At 44.4% G+C, this 19,716-nt stretch overlaps 1 protein-coding gene across 6 annotated transcripts in view; it reads right to left on the minus strand.

Moving 5' to 3' along the window:
- Window positions 1–2,669: 2,669 nt before the first annotated feature.
- TSC22D1 (TSC22 domain family member 1) overlaps window positions 2,670–19,716 on the minus strand; it is a 95,479-nt gene continuing 78,432 nt past the window's right edge. For 2 of the 6 annotated variants that reach the window (XM_065678203.1, XM_065678202.1), the window contains 2 exons: window positions 5,098–5,149; window positions 2,670–4,138 (listed from right to left, as the gene is read on the minus strand). In XM_065678203.1, coding sequence (XP_065534275.1) covers window positions 3,881–4,138; window positions 5,098–5,149 — 310 coding nt within the window. In that variant the 3' untranslated portion in view covers window positions 2,670–3,880. Of the gene's footprint in view, window positions 4,139–5,097; window positions 5,150–5,584; window positions 5,870–6,053; window positions 6,069–17,989; window positions 18,081–19,716 lie in introns of those variants that run through there. The other 4 variants (XM_065678207.1, XM_065678209.1, XM_065678206.1 and 1 more) reach the window with 4 other exon arrangements.

A 19,716-nucleotide genomic window follows, 5' to 3' on the forward strand; every position in this document is an offset into this window, starting at 1 on the left:
CTTGGCTCTGTGTAAGCACTGCTCAGCAGTAACAAAAACATCCCTGTGTTATCAACACTGTTTTCAGCGCAAATCCAAAACACAGCCTCATACCAGCTACTGTGAAGAAGATTAACTCTACAGCAGCCAAAACCAGCACACCCAAGGATTTACAGAGCCCGCAGAAACTGCACAATCTAAACCTGCCTTAGAATTATTCGCCAAAAATTATAGGCTAAACAAACCCCCTTTTGAATATAACCTGAAGAGTTACTGGAGATATCCAAAGAATAAAAAGCCTGACATATAGAAGGCAGATTACATTTAAATCAGTTCTCACTGTGGATGAAAACCTGAGCATCTCAGAGTTTGCACAAAGAAAAACCCCAGTGGAAAAAGGCAACACTCACTCCTGACTATTGATAACACTTGATTTAAAAGTGCTCTGAAAAATAATTTGTTCTAGAACAAAGGCAAAAATCAAAACAATTCATTCCAGAAGTGTTGCAACACAACTGACTGGAACATCTACTCTTTGGTTGGGTCTCAAGTGCAATTTTAGTCAACTTGAATCAGTTTCATGGAGAAGAGGGTGCAGTTTTGACAAAGCTATTGCTAAAATCACCTCAGCAACAAAACATTGCCCTCCCTAACTTTGGGAATTAATGAAGAGCTCCAAAACCCAGCTCCATGGTTATAAAACTATTTAATACCTAAATGATTGAATTTGCCAACATTGAAGCAGTGTACTAAAATTATTCATGTGTTACCTATCCAAAAACCTTCAGACTTCAGATAGTCTACTAAATAACAGGTAAAAATAAGCAAATCTTAGATTTAGAACATGCTCAGGCTGTTCTTCAAACAAAACGAAAGGAATAAACCCAGAGGGCAACCTGCTCTTTTAAACCAAAATAATTCTTTGTGGATTTTGGTAAGGAAGCGGGTGAAAAGCCGATCTGCATGTTAAGACTGACTTTTTATATACTCAGTGTTATGGCCTGGAAGTGCTAAAGAGACATTCAGAATATAAAGGCAACTGGAGACAATCAAGCCATTTAAAAAGCACCAAAATTAGCATTCCTTTTGTCAGATCCCAATAATTCAAGTGCTGTTCTGCCACAAAGGCTATCATCAATTTCTAATTTTAGCTTAATCCATGAAAAACAAACAAAAAAAAAAAAACCCCAAAAACCATGTCGCATTTCTCCCTGGCATTTCCTCACTAAGAGCCCTCTTAAATTATACACTGAAATCTCGAGAACACAAACTACAAATTAAAGTTCACACTCCCACGGAGACACACACGCATGCACTTTAATATACTAATCACAGGAACGCAGCTACTTGTGCTGCAATACAGCCAAGCAGTGCCTGAATGGCTGCGTGATGCATACCCAAGAGCAAGAAATTAGCTCTAAATCCCACAAGAAGGTGATCTCTTCTGCCTTTGAACCTTTAGCCTTTCCTTTCCTCTGCTACACCAGATTACTCTCAGTAACAAAGATTCAAGGTCAGGTTGGAGGGGCTTTGAGCAACCTGGTCTAGTGGAAGGTGTCCCGGCCCATGGCAGGGGGTTGGAACTGGATGTTCTTAAAGGTCCCATCCAACCCAAACCATTCTGTGATTGTATCATGCTATGAAGCTGCACAAAATTTCTACCTCCTGATCCTCACATGGAGCAAGCGGTCATGCAAAACCCCATGAAAAACTTTGTAATTAACCCTTACAATTTAAGTCAAATTAATTCCTTGTATTCAAATTTTGGGAGACAGCTTTCACAGTCAAAGTACTGCCCCACTACTCAGAGTACTAACCATTGCATCTTACTGCCAATTCTCTGAGCATCCAAGAGTCGCATCATCAGCACAAACACAGACCACTGTAAAACTGCAAATTCCTTCACTCCCCTGGTTGTACCATGTCAATCACACTAGAAATCCAGTCATTCACCCAGAACTTTGTAGGTTTAGATTCAGTTGTATTTTAATCATCATTACTAAGGAGGAAAGTACTGTTTTTCAAACTCAGGGGAAGGTTTTGTCTTCACTCAAAACTGGCAACCTTCCTCAACAGTTTCCGAAAGCAGCATTAATACTACATGCCAAGTTCACATGATTCCAGCTCACAAAATAAGTATGGAATGATCAAAGCAAGAGCTGTGGGGGTGAGTCTTGGGATACCAAGATTGCAGTCTCCTCTCACCACTGCAAGTTTCTGAGATAGACCTGCTGGGGAAGCTCCAGTGCTCCCTGCCTTCATCACCCCAAACTGAGGGTGCTGGAGCTACTGCCCACATGGAGTGACCCATGCCCAAGCAAGGGCACGGTTTGCCACTAGGAAACAGCTGCTGCATGAGATTTATACCTTCATGGTTCATCATACAGCAGATGTCTGTGCTTCTGCTGATGTGCTAGTACATAGAAGGCACCCAACAGTTCTGTTGATGCAGGATTGGACCAGAACAAGAAGCTTTGCTTAGTCAAGCCCCCTATTCCCGCCTCCTCCATTTGCCTTCACACTCACTATGATTTTACGAAACTGGAAAGCAGGAGCTGCATTTTCAGCTGGCACTAAAGCCGAAGGGCAGAGTCTCGCCCTGCTTCCTGACCTCACTGCTCATGTAAAAACTGCACTGCAACATGCTGGAAGTGACTGCAGTTAACATTAGTACAATATACAAACAGTGATTTATCAACATTGTATGCTTTATTGAAAGTCGACAAGTGCAACAGTTAAATACAATGACGTGTTACAACTGTTTAGAGAACATGCACAAAAACATATGCATACTACTATACAGATCATATGCAAAAACTCCATACTGGGAAACCCAATTCCTTTTTCGGGGGGTTGGTGGGTTGTTGGTTTTTTTTTTTATATATATATTTTTTTTCTTTTAAATTCTTTGCTAGCAGGGTTTGGTATTTTTGGAGTGGTTTTTCCTGTCCTGAACCAAACTACAATGAACAAAGATTTACTTCAAGATAATCAGCAGCCAGGGAACTTCAGAAGTTACACAAACAGCATAAATCTGCCAGATTCTGAACAGTTGCGTAGGTGCATTCTTATTTATGTAGCATAAAAAAAACGAGAGACTTTCCAAACTTCTTCAGATCAGCCAATGAAACAACTAAACTTCAATCTGTACAACCTAAATAGTTACAGTTTTCTATTTTACAAAGTAATTACACTAAATACACAAATATACAGTAGGCAAATAACCTTCATTGTAATTACCCTATGACCCAACTGTACGTCACCTACCTGCTTTCTATATATAATACAGCTTTATGCACCTGTCCACTGCTCCAGAAAACGGTGCAAGTATTTGCACTTAAGGTTTCAGGTGACAATTTAAGTGTTAAAACACTGAATTTACCTTTCTCCCTCTTCCTCTTAGATCCTATGCACCAGTCCTCACTTTGGAACCCCAGCGCACTACGGGGGATTGAGCCATCTCTTTTTACTCCAGTCTATTTCTTCACATTTCCAAGCTGGAAAAGCACTTGTATCAGTTATGTCACTGGATGAGCAGAAGATTTTAAAACAAACCAAAAAAAAAATCAGGCATGCAGCTTCGTTTCTCAGCCATTTGCAGAAGCTGCTCAAGTCCCCAGTGTACTTGTGCTAATTCTCTGGAAGAAGTTTATGTTATTCAATCAACCTAAGAACAAAGACTCCTTCAAGCCAAAGGGGGAAGGGAGGGAAGAGAGAGACAGATGAGTGCGTAATACAGGGGGGGAGAAGCCTCTCCCGATGTGTGCAGGGCATGGAGTCCTCAGTCTGGGTTGCAATGTGCATTGAAATGGATGAAGGGTGGCTGTGGCGGATTCCCGCTAGTCCTTCTTGCTCTGGGCAGTCCAGAGGCCAGCGATCACGACGGCAATGACATCCTGAACTACGCTGAAGGCCCTGACCCCTGTGATGCTGGCTGAGCAGGCTGCTGTGTTGTCCCTTGTGACTGGGAAGAGGAAGGCGGGGAACCAGTCTGCAGCTGCGCTTGGAACTGGGCAAGCTGCTCCGGGCTGGCGAGTGTTTTTAGCAGAGTGTTTTCTTGCTCCAGCTGGGAGTTCTTCTCTATCAGCTCTTTGATTTGCTCTTTGAGGACCTCCACTTCCTCCCTTACCGCATACATCAAGTGACTCTTTACCAGATCCTGAAACGCAGGAGACTGTGCGTTAGGACAGCAGCGCAGCGCCGGGCCCGGGCTGGCACCCAGCGGATCCACCATCGCGGAGCGGTGCTGCGGCCTCGGCTCTGCCCGGGCAGAGCAGAAGCATCCCGGTGATAGCCCCCGGCGCGGCGCGGCCCGGCGCGGTGCGGTGCGGTGCGTGCGCCGGACCCCGCGCACGTGCGGCGCGGCGCGCGCGCAGCGCCGCCCCCCTCGCGCCGGCTGCAGCCAGTTCTCAGCGCAGGTTGCCGCATTTCCCTCCCTCCCTCCCGCCGGCCGCGGGTGACGTCAGAGCGCGCCGCGGCCAATGAGCCGCCGAGTTATTTATAGCCGGGAGTTAAAGGCTCGGAGTTTGCCTAGCAACAACGGGCAGAGGCTCCCGAGAGAGCGGCGCCCGGCTCCGCGCCGCTAACAAAGGGCGGACGGGGCCCAGGCGCGGCGGGGCAGGCCCCGGTCCCGGTGCCCGCGCCGGCAGCGGGTGCCCCGGCTGCAGCGCGCGGGGCGATGCGCCCGCAGGGGAGCTGGGAAATCGAATCGGAAGCCCCCACAACCATCCCTTCCTGGGGACGGGGCGCAGCGGGGTTAACCCCCAAACGCCTGCCGCGCTCTGCCCGGCAGCGCCCCTCCCCCGCCACCGCACGGGGCCGGGATCGATCGCCTCGGCAGGCAGGAGCCAGAAGCGATGCCGTCATCGCGCCCCGGCATCGATAGGGAACGTGCGCCTTCCTCCCCGCGGGAAGCCTTTCATCAATAAAACAGCCACCACAGCCAGCAAAACAGCCCCAAAGCCCCCCGCTCCAAACCAAACCCGTGCCGCCTCCTCCTCGCCCGGCCCCGTTATAAAACGGCGTCCGCGCACGGGTTAACCCCCAGCGCCGGCCGCATCCCCATATTGTTTACTGCTTTGGACACGAACAAGGCGTTATGCCTCAATCGGTACGTACCATCGCCTGCTCAATTTTGTTGTCGATCGCTACCACGCTTGCACCAGAGGAGCTGGAAGAGAGAAAGAAAGAGAGAAAAAAATATATATATATTAAAAAAAAAAATCAACATTAGCAGCGGCTGAATTATTTACGAGCCGAGAGACGCGGGCATTGGCAGCCAGCTGGCTGGGAAAGCCATCCTCACGCTGCCCCACCGGGATGGGATGCTCCAATGCAGCAAAGCAACCTGTAAAGCCGCCCCGAGCCCCCCGCCCGCAGCCGGGTCACATATCCCGACATCTCCCCCTGCCCCAGCAGACCACAAAGATGGAGCTTAACCGCGAGCTGCAGCAGAAGCGCTCCGCGCCGGGGAGGGCAGCCCCGCCGGGCAGCAGAAGGGAGGCGGGCGGGCGCCCGGTGCTCCCGCCGCTGCTGCGGCTCCTCCGGACAAAGGAGGCCGCCCGGCATTCACCGGCAGAGCCCCTCGGACACAACACTTATTTACCTACTGTCGAGCCTCAGGGACGAGTTGTCGGTACCCAGCAAGGACGATAAGAAAGAAATTGAGAAGTGTCTTAGTTGATAAACTCCTAGATCCATTGCCACTGGTCTACAACATTGGGCATTCATGCAACCGCGGCCAGAAACGCTGCCCGGAGAAATGCGGTCTCCCCGTGTCCGTACGCGGGCGGCGGGCGACAGGACCCTGCGGGGCGCGGGGCTGCGCGCGGCCACCTCCGAGGTCAGCGCTCCGCCGCGCCGCACAAAACCTGGACATCCCGGCCCCCCCCATAATTTATGCGCCGCCGCCGCAGCCCATTGGCTGCGCCGCCGCCGTGGCCACGCCCCGTTCCCCCGCTCCGCCGCATCTCATTAGGAGCCTGCCCCCCCACACACACACACCCCACCCGCCGCGCAACCCCGCGGGCCGGCAGCACCCCGCCCGCCCCAACGCGCGGGTGCCGGGCGCTCACCGAGCCGATCTCCGCCCGCGGGGACGGGCAGGGATTAGGCGATATAACACAGCCACTGCCGCCGCAGGGGCTCCGAGCGGCGGGGAAGCCCGGCGCGCTGCCAGCCTCCGCCACCGGGAGCGCGGGCCGCGCCGCCGAGGGGCCGCCCGTCGCCGCGCCGACACCGCCACCTATTGGTGCCGGCTGCCGGGAGACACGGCAAGCCGGGACACCGGCCTCCGCCACCGCAAATGGCAGCCCCGCCGAATAAACCCACAGCCTGAAGCCCTGCCCGCTTCAGCGGCAACAGCGAGATGCGCACACGGATGCGCGCTGTAGCTGACTGCTCTGAACTCCGACAGACCTGATCAAGCAGCAGTCCCTCTTTATCGCTTACACGGGCCTTATTAGGCCGTAAAACCGTTTATGAAGACAACATTCATCCATCAGCCTATCCACAAAAAGGGCACACGGCACAAACCTGCCGATTTCTAATAACCCAGCTGATATTCTTCTACAATAATAGGGAAAAGGCCTATTCACTCATTTTAAGGTTGCACCCTACGGCACTTAATTTAGGAAACGTACTTCTGCCACCCAGCTGTGGTGTACTTCTCAATAGATGTACACTCTCACGTGTCCTGAACATAGACACTACAGTCACAGCCTGTCCCAGCAATCCTCCCTACCAGTAACAGGTTAGGATACAACCCAGGGCTGAATTAGACCACCACAAAACACTGCCACAAGAAAGAACACTATTTCTAGATCTGCACTTTAAGAAGCATTATACGACTCAACAGCACAAAAATACAGTAAAAACCCAACTCGTTCTCTATAGCAAACTTCTCCAGAACTGCCAGCGGCAGACATGTCACCAGTGCTGCTCCAAGCAAAGCAGGAAAGCCAGGAGGCACAGGATAATCATCTTAAAGCTAAATTTACCATTTGCGTATCTGCATCATCCTTATTAGTTTATTTATGTTGTCCTAGCCTACTATTCCTTCATTCAGTAATGCCAGCAGAGTAGTACAAACTAATCCTATTCACAAGAGGGGTCACATTTAAGAACTGAGCTCCTCCCAGTCGCACTCCTGACACAACATACAATGCGCATCCCACGAGGGCACAGCTCTCATCCTTGGGTTGATGGTACTCGGGGAAGTCGCACAGGACAGCACCTCACAGGCTGAAAATTAAAGCGAGTTTCTAAAACAAAACCCTTGCCTGTATTGACTTGAAAACTTAATAGCAAGTAAACTAGAAGCAATACATGAAAGTATACATATCAGGCTCCAGCTTCCTGCCTCCCAACAGACCAACACCCATAACCATATACTTCAACTAACCCCTTTCTTTGCAGGGGTTACTTAACTCACAGAATCAGTTATGTTGCAAAAGACCTTTAAGATCATCAAGTCTAACCATTAGCCCAGCACTGCCAAGTCCACCACCAGCCATGTCATTAAGGATCTCATCTACACAGTGTTTGAACCCTTCCAGGAACGGTGATTCCACCACTCCCCTAGGCAGCCTGTTCCAGCCTGAGCACCCTCTCAGTGAAGAAATTTTTCCCAATATCCAGTCTAAACCTTCCCTGACACAGCTTGCAGCCATTACCTCTTGTCCTATCACTTGTTACTAGGGAGAAGAGACCAGTGACCTCCTCACTCCACATCCTTCTTCCAGATAGTTATATAGAGGAGAAGCCATTGTATTCAGTGACTAAGCGAGCTGTTAAAACAGCTCCAAAAGCACATCATCTGTATTGGAATCTGTATCAACTCTTGCCCTAGACTTGATCTAAATTAATGTTTTATTAAGGGTTGGGCTGGAAAATCGGCAATGTCTCAAATGACTCTTCCCCGTGGCAGTTACTCAGGACAATTAACAGAACTGCAGCTAGACATAAGCGCAGGGGCAATCTCCATCCCTTGAAGCTCTTAGAACAGGGCAGAGTAGGTGTGAAAATCGAGTCCTATCCTTGCTAATCAAGTCCTTATAAAGTAACTCCCTTGAAAATGGCACACTCACATGCCTGACAGGGGCTGGAACGCCTGCTCTGCTGTTGCAGGACAGATATTTGTACATATTTTCATTGGTACATGTAAAAATAAAGTCATGGATGCATTCCAAGATGACTGTTACTGCTGCCATAACGACTGGTAATTATTAAATGCCATCATTCCACTTATGACAAAAATGGTATGATTCTCAGACAAAATTAACAGTAAATAACACTGCCCTATTTAATCTATATTAATGTATCTTCATTAAGTGATACAGGTATCATACTAAATATAATTCCCACTAAACTCTCTAACCATCCTCCATTAGCTTCAGTGAGCTTTCAGCAAGTTCCTGCGTTTATTTTTAGATGCCTACAAGCAGAGTTGTGATTCAACAGAAAGCTGTCAGCTGCGTAAGTAGGACTGCATGTTAATGTGCATGCTGCTTTGCCCACCCCATAAAAAAGCAAACCAAAAGTGTCCCTTTATGACTGAGAAAGCTCTGAGCTTTCCAATCTAGCAAATAAACCCTGTATTTTTCATCCCTAAAACTGGAAGAAGCACCACTAATCTCTGGTGTTCTCACCTCCACACCCCATCCTCTGTCTGATAAGGATGGAGACTGAACTCCACATTTAAAGGTTGGGGTTTTGCTGTTGCTTTTAAAAATATGTATTATTTGTGAAATCAGACAAGCTATGGAAGACAGAGAGAAAATAACCCTCCAAAGTCCCCTTCCGCTTTGATTTGTCTTCCCTCCTGCCTTCTCCACCAAGACATTCCCCAAGCACTTCACTCAGATTATGCCTAGTCCCTTACAGCACTAGAAGAGACTCAGGATGACTACTGTGTTACTCAAAACCTTCTAACAATCTCTCTTAACACCTCATTAACAGGTACTACACGATATTAGAATCCTGCAAAAGCTTACAGTTTTGCATTCCTAGTAGAAGAAGTGAGAAAGACTGCAGAATTCCTCACTTCTGTAAAGCCTTCTGGCTCTGCACTAGCCTAGACCACTTCATGCCCCTGTCAGCCCTGGACAGGAGATGAGGGACATGGGTTGAGAATCCTCGGATCACACACATCTATGGAGCACCCCAGGTGTTGACAAACTGCATGAAGTAATAAAGAAAGACACAAGATGCGTTAGTGAGAAACATGCAAGGCAGAATACAAAGTACTGCTGAGCAAGCAGCCCACCATCATCTTTGATCCTCGCATAAATTAACTACTGAAGTCAAAGACTTTTTAGAAGGCTTCACCTTTTGTAGTGCTTCAGTTCTTAAACACTGTTTCTCCCACTAAATATTTTCCTCTTGTCTCAATTTAATTATGCTAAGCACTTGGAAAAAAAAGTGCCTTTTATCTTAAGCACATAATGAGGTAAGCTGCAGCACAGAATCATTTTGTCTCAAGTCTGGATTGGCACGTTTCTGTGTGCCTGCTAAATTATTTCACTTAAAAAATAATCTTTCAAGTACCTTGTACATGCCCTTTAGATGTCAGCGTTGAAAGCCCTAGACAAGCATCTCCTGAACTTAAAATACATCTCGTCTTTTGACTGTGTTGCAAAGAGACCACACCAGAAGCTGTATCAGAAATGGCAATTTCTGTCACAGCATGGTTTCATCTGACACTACAGACATGCTCAGATCCTGTGAACTCCAACTGCAGATTTCAACTACAAAATAAGAGTAATTAAGAGGTTAACAGATAATCATCTGTTATTTACTCAAGATTACAGTAATTAAGATCGTACATGACATCTGACTTTACATTTCACTTGTCATCTAAAAATGCCTTAAAATTAATAAATGTAAAACTATCTGTATGTTGACAGCAACGTCTCCCCCCAGTATCAAATTCATGCAAAATCGCTCCAAACTAACAACCTGAACAGGAAACTGGCTGCAGCTGACATCAAGGACTAAATGATCATTTATTTCAATAGGCTTTAATTTCTTTATCTCAGTAAAGGTACAAGATAGGCTGGAGAAGCTGCCCAATGAATGTTTTTCCCTACAGTACGTAAGTAATTTTGGTTTTTAACAGATTAAGGACTGAAAATTCACGTTCAGATAGTCTAAATAAAGACCACAGAATCTCAGCCAACTTCCTTTTCCAGCCCCAAACCTGTAGCTGGGATCTTGATTTAAACAAACAATTGAGAACTTATTGCTCAGTTCCAAATGCTAACATGTATTTTATTTCTAGTTTGAATTCTGCAGAGTTCAATTTACATACCTCTGCTAAATTGAAGAACCTCTTGCTACCAGATATTACTCTATCAGTTTCCCTAAATGTGCACTTTTCCTCCCCCACAGTGAAGTTATTTGCATCTATAATTTGCTCTGCTAAGAATTGGGTTTTAGTTCTATGAGAATCAGATAAAAGGGAAAGCTATAGAAGATGTTAGTGAAATGAAGTGCTATATTTGTAAATGTGTTTGGGGTTTTTTTTCCAGATGTGCAAGCATAACTAAACAAACATTCAGTGGAAAGAATACATACACCCTACTGGGGCTCTGGAAATAACCTGACAGTTATCTCTGATCACAAGAAGTATCGTGCTGTGCATTCTGCACAGAAGACAGAAGGCTGCATTTTAATGCAAGAAGATAACCATGTAAGATCAAAAGGCAAACAAGGAACAGTTCTCACTAGCTCCTCTGAGGATATCCTCTCTCTTTTACAGGTAACTAATTTCTAAGTCAACCCCATTAAAAACAATTTAATGAGATTTATAACGATTCTACCAGTTTTAATGTTGACAGAATAAAACATAAGATCTATATAACATCAAGTACCTCAGTACAGAGAGAGATAACCCATTCTCTACCAAAGAGAACTCTACAAGCAAGTATGAGACATCTTACAGCTGTTTTGATGCTTGCAGAGGGGCATGTGACACCCCCTTTCCTGAGACTACCCACAGTTGACCATCTAAGCAATGCAGCTGGGATGCAGTACCCTGTTTTGTGCACATCCATCAAGTTGCAAAGTCTCCTCAGAGTCAGGCAAGGTCTATCTTAACTGAAAACCTGAAATTGCATCCAGATGCTACACCACCTAAATTTAAGGAGCTACAAATTTGCAATGACATCTAGTTTGGAAATCACAGGCATTGCTAAGTTCATATCCAAATTAAAGTGAGTAAAAAACTTAACATTATTGGAAGTGAAAGCCCTCCTCAGTATCCCATAAACTGCCCTTGACCAAGGTCTGCAAGTGGGAAAAGATCCACCAACCGTGTTAGCATCCTGAAAGTTTTAACTGAGACATCTGAGCCAGGAATTGATTTTCTTTCCTCCAGAAAGCTGCCCACAACGTCACCTTGCATGCTGACACTGTCCCCAGGATGGAAGGGGAGAAAAGAAACGTTTAGTGCCATAAAGCAGCATATGTAGAAAAGGAATAAAATGTTACAATCTAAGTTTCACTACCCGTAGCATGGAGCTGAAAGTAATTCTTCCTTTACGTGAAATTTGGTTTAAATAATTTTAGATTAAACTCATAAAAAGAGGTTGAATTCCCTGGTCTTAAGCATAGCTTTCACATGCAATGCTTTTCTTAAAGCCAAGGAGAACAAATCGAGGTAAAAACCACTTACACCAGCATTTAATCCCACTTGTTCTAACTGTACAACAAACTTTTCAACCACGTACTCCGAAAGAAGAAGAGGGGAGGAAAGAAAGTCACTGAAGCATTTTAAGTTGCACCTAACATAACAAAAGAGACGCAGCAAATACAGGAAGTGGTTTGGCACAGTGACATGTTTGGAAAGCTAAAGTTCTCTATATTAAACAGCATCTCTGACCCAGGAGGGTCTCTGGGACAATGGCTGACACCCATCCACCCCACCCTGCCTTGATGGCACACAGTGGGATTTAGTCATCAAATTAAAAACCACCCAGTTTAACCTGGAACTGAGAAGGGTCATCTTTGATTGGGTTTGGTTTGGTTTTGTTTTTAAGTTTTAATATTTTCCGTTTCCCTAAGGCTGCAGAAAAGTCACACCAAGTCACATGAAATGGGAATACCATCTTACTGACCGGTGATAGCTGTGGAAGTGCGAGGTGGACCGTACATCCCTCCATTTCCCCTGTCTCTAGCCCCCTGCGAAGCCTACACCCCTTACACTTTAACTACCTAATCCTTTCTTTTCTTCTATTTTCCCACCTCCTCTCCTTTTTCTAATTGTTCCCCTTGAAACTATACATGAAAATCTTGGATCAGTTAATAATTTAGTCACACTTACTAAGAAATCATTTATATGGTGCAACAACTGGCCTAGACTTCTCACAGAATATCATTTTTCCTTTGACAGCCACTTTTTGATGCAACACTTGAAGCCTGTATTTCCCACAGAAGTATATCACACTAGAAGCCAACTCAAGAGTTGCTCGGAACAAAGCCAAAATCCCTGCAATTAACCAGCATTATCATACGGTCTTCGGGAAGCTTGGATTGAAGTTCCTTACTCCAGCTTCTATAGAAAATAATAAAAACAGTCAACGATGATCAGAGGAAAAAAGGACAGAAACAAAAGGTAAGGTAAGACCACACAGCATGGGAACAGAGCACCTGGGAAGTGGAATACAATCTGGCATGAGTGAGGATAAAGATCCACCACTGCTCAGCTTCTGACATGGCAGATCACTCATTACTACCCTGTTGTGCAAAGCCATTTTTAAGGCCATTCTGTTAAATAATAACAGCCTCCCAACACTGCAGCTAGTTTACAACTGTAGTAGAAAAGAGACAGTAAGGTGAGAGTTCAGTGCCACTTTTCTTCCTCAGCAAATACACTGAGACCTCTCTCTACCCAATTATCCATTGAAACTCCTACAATTTCAGTCTCTTTGCAATCACTGGCAAATGTCTTCAAAGGTATTAGCAGTATCAATGAATAAGTAGATGAATGACTCGTAGATTAACTCCCCTGACTCTAATGTGTGTATATGACACAAATCTGTAATACCCTATTTCCTAATTTCTAAGTGGTCAAACACTCCACTGCAGTTGTGCCTCAACTCACAGCTTATCATCAGTTGGTGACTTCCCAAAAAATTGAGAGAAAATTCAAGACCTGCTGTCCCATCCAAGCAGAAGTGTACTTTAATAGGCTGAATTCACTCCAATGTATTTAAAGTCATTCCATTCTGAACAGAAGCTTGCATTTATAGGAATTACAGAAATCACCTCCACCTATTCGGGAAGCATGGCGGCAATAGCCAGAAACCCCTTAAGAATGTGACCTGGTTTACCAGATTTATTGTACAGTCAGTGTATCCTAAAGTCTTGCTCCCCTCTGTCAACCACCAAGTTGGGCATTTGCTGGACTGCTTCCTGCCCAGCCTGTGCTTCCTGTTCACTTCCTGAGGATATGAGAGGAATCTGATGTATGCTCATGTTTTAACTCAATACAGCACTGAGAAGCAGGTATAGCTAGACTCTGGAGTAGGAAAGTACTCCCAGGCTTCTTAATCCAGGGACAGAGTCACTTAAGAGACATAAATCCTGCTGACTCACAAATGCAGAAATCCCAACAGAATAATCTCCACCCACAGCATTCACACTCTCATGCTGAAGGAAGGAATCGTAGAGAAATACTGTTTTGAAATAGAACGCAAAGTACCTGGGAAACTACCTAATACTACGAAATGAGGTGTGCTTAAAAATGACTTTAACATTACTTAGAGACAGATAAATAGATGTTTTAATCTGACCTGACTGTGCCTTATGGCTTTAGAGAGGTATTGCCCATTGTAGCACACCACCTTGTTCCTGCAATCCTGCCACGCTGCAGACCAAAGAGAACAGTCAGAACGCAGATGTGTGCCAGCTCAGCATATTTTGCACGTGTCCCTGGAGCACCTTCTGGGTCAGAGACTGCAAATGGCTGGCACAGGTCCACATCATTTACAGAAGGCACATCTATCCTGAAGTCCTAGTTCTCCTTCAGGTGGGATTCAGCCTTCCTCAGTACCCTATTGCTCCCCTAAAGGAACCCCAGGCAGCAGGAAGCCCTCATGCTCCACAGGGCTTCATCTTCTGGCTTACAGATCTTGAAACTGCCGCTCCATGGTGGCCACACGGGGCAGACACCACTGACATTTAGCCACCCTTGAACCAGGCAATCTGCAAACAGCAGAACATACAAACTTAATCTTTTAATGCACAATGCGTGAAGGAAAGATTACAGCATATTATTTCATACCTATCCAGTATCTAATAGTCTTCATGCAGAGATGGTTAAATTTATGAGTCGCGTTCTGTTTATGAAGCAGTCCTGTCCACTCCCTAATACTGCTCATGGCTGTTTTCTAGTGGATATCCACCTAAAATAGGTTTCGTTAACTGTTCCAAGAGTCTTTTATACAAAACAAGGTCTGATCTCATGTATACACTGTGTCAGACACCTGACACTTCTTGAAAACAATTACCTCATCCTTCAAAACATCTGTCATCAAGATGACTCCTTGAACCTTTGTGGTTAAAAAACCTCAAAACAAAACAACCCCCCCACAAAACCAAACCCCAACCAACTCCAGTATCAGAAGTCTGAGATGAGTAACCTACTTAGCGACACATGAGAGTCAGAAACATCTCCCAGGTATATTTCCTCATTCTCACATAGGGTGTTAGCCCAGATGCCCAGTGACCACTCTTCTACAGCATCAACACCGTGAGCTGCCACGCTGCTGTCAAGGGATAAGAAGGGGAGAAAACCCCTGCAGCAAGCAGGACAGGATAGAAAGCCCTCTTGCAGGTCCTCCAGTGGAGCCAGGGAACCAGTGCTGCCAGTCCCATCTAGCGCAGAGGACAAATCGCCTCTTCCAAAAACCACTCTAGGCAGCCTCCCATCAAGGAAGTTATCACCTGCTCCCACACAAGGTACAGAACAGGGGAATTTCTCGCTGTCTCTTCCCAGCTACTACTGCTAATTGCTAGAGGCCCTGGGCAGGCAGACAGCAACATCAATCAGCAGTTTAAGTACAAGCAATCATGACAGTTATAAACAAAAATATTTGTAAGTGAATGTTTGAGTCACAGGGTAGCACTGCTGCAACTCAGATAGGCTCCTGCTTTTAATTAGTTTGCCCAAACCAGTTTTTCAGCCCTATTTGTGAAGAACTCAGCAATTTAAAACAAGCTGCTAATGAAGAACTGGGTAGAAAAGAACCACTGAACCAGTTCAGGGATTGGGGATGGGGGAATTTGCTTGGATACTGAAAGACTGAAAGATGTCAAGGTACTTGACGGGATCTTTGAAATCCCTGGAAGCACTGAGACATAACTTGAGTAAAAAAATACCTTTAAATGGGAAAATACCAGGTGTCAGGGGCTGACAGATTTTGGTTTATTTGTTCATATTAGAGTACCTTTATGTAGTATTTGCCTAATGATGAACTAAAGCCTTTTAAAAACAGTAAGAACTAGCTCAAATATAGCGGGTTTTCTATTCAGGTAGAGATGGATGCCTTTCACTAAAGTCTACTTTAAACAAACTGAAGTTACTGAAGTTCAGATAGGGATGACCTAGATATATAATAGCACAAGACAGTGCTGTTCAATATTGCTCACTGCCTTCAGTATTGTTCACATATTTTAACTAAGTACAGCCCACCGCAGCCATCCCAAGAGTTAGCAGGTTCACCCACTGCTGCTTTTTTTCCAGCTGATGCCATAACCAAGCACCTTCTACTTGGTTTCTTTTGCCCCTCCAGGCTTACATCTTCTGCGTTTCCAAGTAAGTTTCAAAAAGAAATAAGGATGTTGCCATAAAACTGGATATTCAGTAAGAATATGGAGACGTGCTGATACACACCAGGCTGATACAGAGCCACCTGCCTGTGGTCCACCCTACAAGAGAAGTACATGCTCCTGGACACCCATATGATAACCATTCCCAGCTGCCTGGTGCTAGACAGGTCCCCATAGCACAAAGCATTAGGGATCACTTTGCCAAAGCACCCTGGCAGAGCTCCAGAGCCTAAACTCTAGATCTTGGACTTCATTCTGGCAGCCAAACTTAAAACAGAAAAAGTATAAAGTGTTTTATTTTATTAAGAGAAACAGCTCTTCTCAGTGTACTGTCAACTGCCCTTGACCAAGGCTGCAAGTGGGAAAAGATCCACCGTGCCAGTATCCTGACAGATTTAAATCAGAGGCCTGACCTGGGAATCGCTCTTATTTCCTTCAGAACACTGCACACAACTACACACTCTCTCAAAAAGGATTCTGTGTCTAACCCAGAGACAGCCAAATGCTTCACTGGATTTGGCCCACGCGTTCAGTAGAGTCAGTTCGAGAAAGAAAATACAACCACATGCAACTAGCCAACAACAGTTGCAAGAGAGGTTAAAGTTTGCCCTTTGTATGCAACGTATGGTGACATGACAGTAAGCCTTAATTCACAGAAAAACAACTAGGACAAAACCAGCACCTCTGCAAGAGAAACTAGAAGAAAACCAAAGGAAATAAGAAGTAAACAGGAAGCAGCTTGCTGAGTAGGAATACAGGAAAAATCACCCCAATTTTCTGTATAATGTAAACAGATGCAGATTGTGGTTTATGACTAGAGGTACTACAACACTCTGCTATGTGCATCAGTAAAAATCCACTATAGCAAAACCTCTTCATAATGCAGAAAGGTTAAAGAAGATTACGTATCTACTCCATCACACTTTTTTCATTATACATTTTGTGGGACAGACGGGGTTGTGGTAAGAAACAATCTTCCCAATATTACCTTTCTTGTTCAGTAATACAGAATGACACAGGTCATTGCTGTATACACACACTGCTCAAGCATAACATACCATTTGTCATTATATTTCAACTGCTATTATAAAAGGTTTCCACTACACTGGTTCCTCAGGCATTCAGATTAATTAGTATAATTTTTTAACATTCATCTGAAAATTCAAGCATGTTTTCAGAAATTAAAAAACAGGGGGGTTAAATTTTTAAGGTTTTTCAATGTGCAAGTTCATATTCTTTAAAGAGGCACTATTCAGAGAGGAAAGCTATCCTCCACAGGCAATACCACAAATACAACATGACAAGAGTAGTAAGTGGAACGTATTAACTGGTATTTGTCGGACCTTATCATGTAAGAGATTTGAAGGGTGTGGCGTAACAAAAGCACCAGCTCAGAGACCAGAAGTTATGCAGAACACATTCTGTGCTCCTCCCACAGAAGGGTATTTGCGTTCATTACACAGAAAAACAGCAACTCTGCAACATGAAGAGTCAGGGCATTTTCCCCCTCACTGTCATGTATTTTAACTCAGTAAAATTCTTCCCATTCACCGAGATACTCAGTATTCCTTTGAAACACTAGAAAGGAACCAGCTCAAACCCATGCATTTTGTATTTCACTGCTTCTATGGAAAAGGAGGTTAATAAATGTAACTTGCAAAAGACTAAGGAGTATTGCAATGCCTCTGCCAACATTTAGCAAGACTGATTTACCAAGGTTCTCTTTAAGCACCTGACAAGACATAAGGTAGTGTATATTATGTAGGAAAAATATTTGAATTAATACGAACTTGTTTGATAGGTTTCAATCCATGTTAAAATTCTCTTGTTTAGCATTATATCATCTCAGACTTAGAATATAAGGAGTAACATCTTATTGAAAAAAGTACTGTAGCGGTAAAGGTTTTATAATATGAATTAAATATTGTAGTAAACTTATTTCAAGACATGAAGTTTTTTCAGTGAATAAGTAAACCAACTCCATATGACACAGTACTCTCAACCAGCACGATACTCCCAGCTTGAAACAGGTTGAAATAGCTAACAAGTGCCAAGCACCTTGGTTTAGGAGAAGTATTTTTAAGGACTTGCTCAAACAAAATAGTTTAAGAAACCACTAAAAAAAAAAAAAAAAAGGCAAGTAAATCAAGCATCTAAAAACTAAAACCTTTATAAATACCTCTTTAGATGCTGCTCCAGTTCCAAGAATAACACTTTCATGGCCATTCGGTCAGAGCCTTGTTTCTGGAGAAGTGTCACTTTCATTGATGTATCTATTTAGTACCTGCTGATTAGATCCCCTGAGATGGAGGGTTGGAAGAAACACCTCTCAGTCCTCAGCAGCAGTGAGATTAGCATTAGCATTCCACTCTTAACCACGGGTCCTGAACTCCGCAGCACATTCAAAAATCACAAAGCCTCACCCGTTAAAGATTACCCACTTGCTTCTATTCAAAGTTTGACGAGTTTAATAGTGGTTGGTCATGATCAACAAAAACAAGGAGGGCGAAGGGTGATGACACTACAGATCCTGTGATCACATGGTATGCTGTTACATAAAGCATCAAGAGAGATTAAAGTCTTCACGGTTAGGTTTTCAGATCTCAGACAAATGCATCTTCTTTCAGCAGTGCCAAATTCACCAGTTTTCAAGCTGATTCAGCCTGCTCTCACTTTCTGTAAAGCACACAGTAATTGCTACAGGTAGCTAATTCTGCTTAGAGGAAGGCAGCTGAGCTGTACTGTTTCTCAAATCAAAGTTCTAGTGCATAATGGCGACTGTAATTAGACACAAAATCAACCATACCCAGTTTGCCAAGAAATACTTTACAGAGGCAAATTCTATCCCTGACTGCTATTATAAAAAGAACCAGTGATGAGATAGACATGCATCTGGTCTGTCTTTTGCAGACCAGATACCTTCTCATGTATCAAGCCAAAATTCAAACAAATATTGCTTATCCTTTCTCAAAGAAACACAGATCACTATAAGGACTTTTTGGTGCCTTGTAGTAGATTCATACCATGTAACTAGGAGCCTACCCGCACAGGTACCATTATCCAGCATTGCTTCAATGTAAACATGTTCCTTCCTCTATCATAGTGAACGCTTTTCAGTGCGAACAAAAGGTGACTGCCCACAGTACACTGTGGAGAAGTGAGCAAGATTCACTTCCTTAGTCTACATGCAAGCTGGAGACATCCCCTCACCATGGAAATTGCAGACTGCTTGCAGCATCTGTACAGGAACCCCCACAACAAACCCAAGAGAGCACGGGCATTGATATTACGCTCTTCCATCAGACTGACTACAGAAATAGAGACAAAAACCAGACATCAAACCTAGCAAATGCCACTCAGCCTTACTTCTGACTGCTAAATCAATATCAGATGTGTTTCCTCAAGTTGATTTGCCTCGTAAGACTATATAAGAAACTTGACAAATGGAAATGCCAAAAAAGTTGGCTCAAAGCATGGCTACCTACTATTTAGCTGCATCTACTGTACCTTGCCTTTGACAAGGCATTAGAGAGGTGACTAATGGCAGCAGAAGCAGGTACTACATGATAACAAGAAAACAGTCTGGTGTGAGGGAGGGATAAACCCAACCCTACTTATTAGAACCAGCAAATGGAGTAAGCATTTTGGTTAGGAGGTAGAAAGGAAGAAATAAACCAAAAAAGGCATGAATTCTTTGTTTCTTTTCTTTCTAGGGTAATGGGTGTACCCCAGATACAACTAATCCCAGGTATGTTAGATAACTGATACCAGAATGGGATTAGTTCCCCATTCCCAGAGCGAAGAGGGAACTCAGTTTAAGCTGGGCAGAGTTACTAACTGTGAAGCAATGCCCAATATTACTATGTGGGTTTCCCAGAGCCTGCTACACCTGGCTTGCAGGACAGA

Source organism: Lathamus discolor, chromosome 4 (assembly GCF_037157495.1).
Source record: "Lathamus discolor isolate bLatDis1 chromosome 4, bLatDis1.hap1, whole genome shotgun sequence".
Classification (NCBI taxonomy): Eukaryota; Metazoa; Chordata; class Aves; order Psittaciformes; family Psittacidae; genus Lathamus; species Lathamus discolor.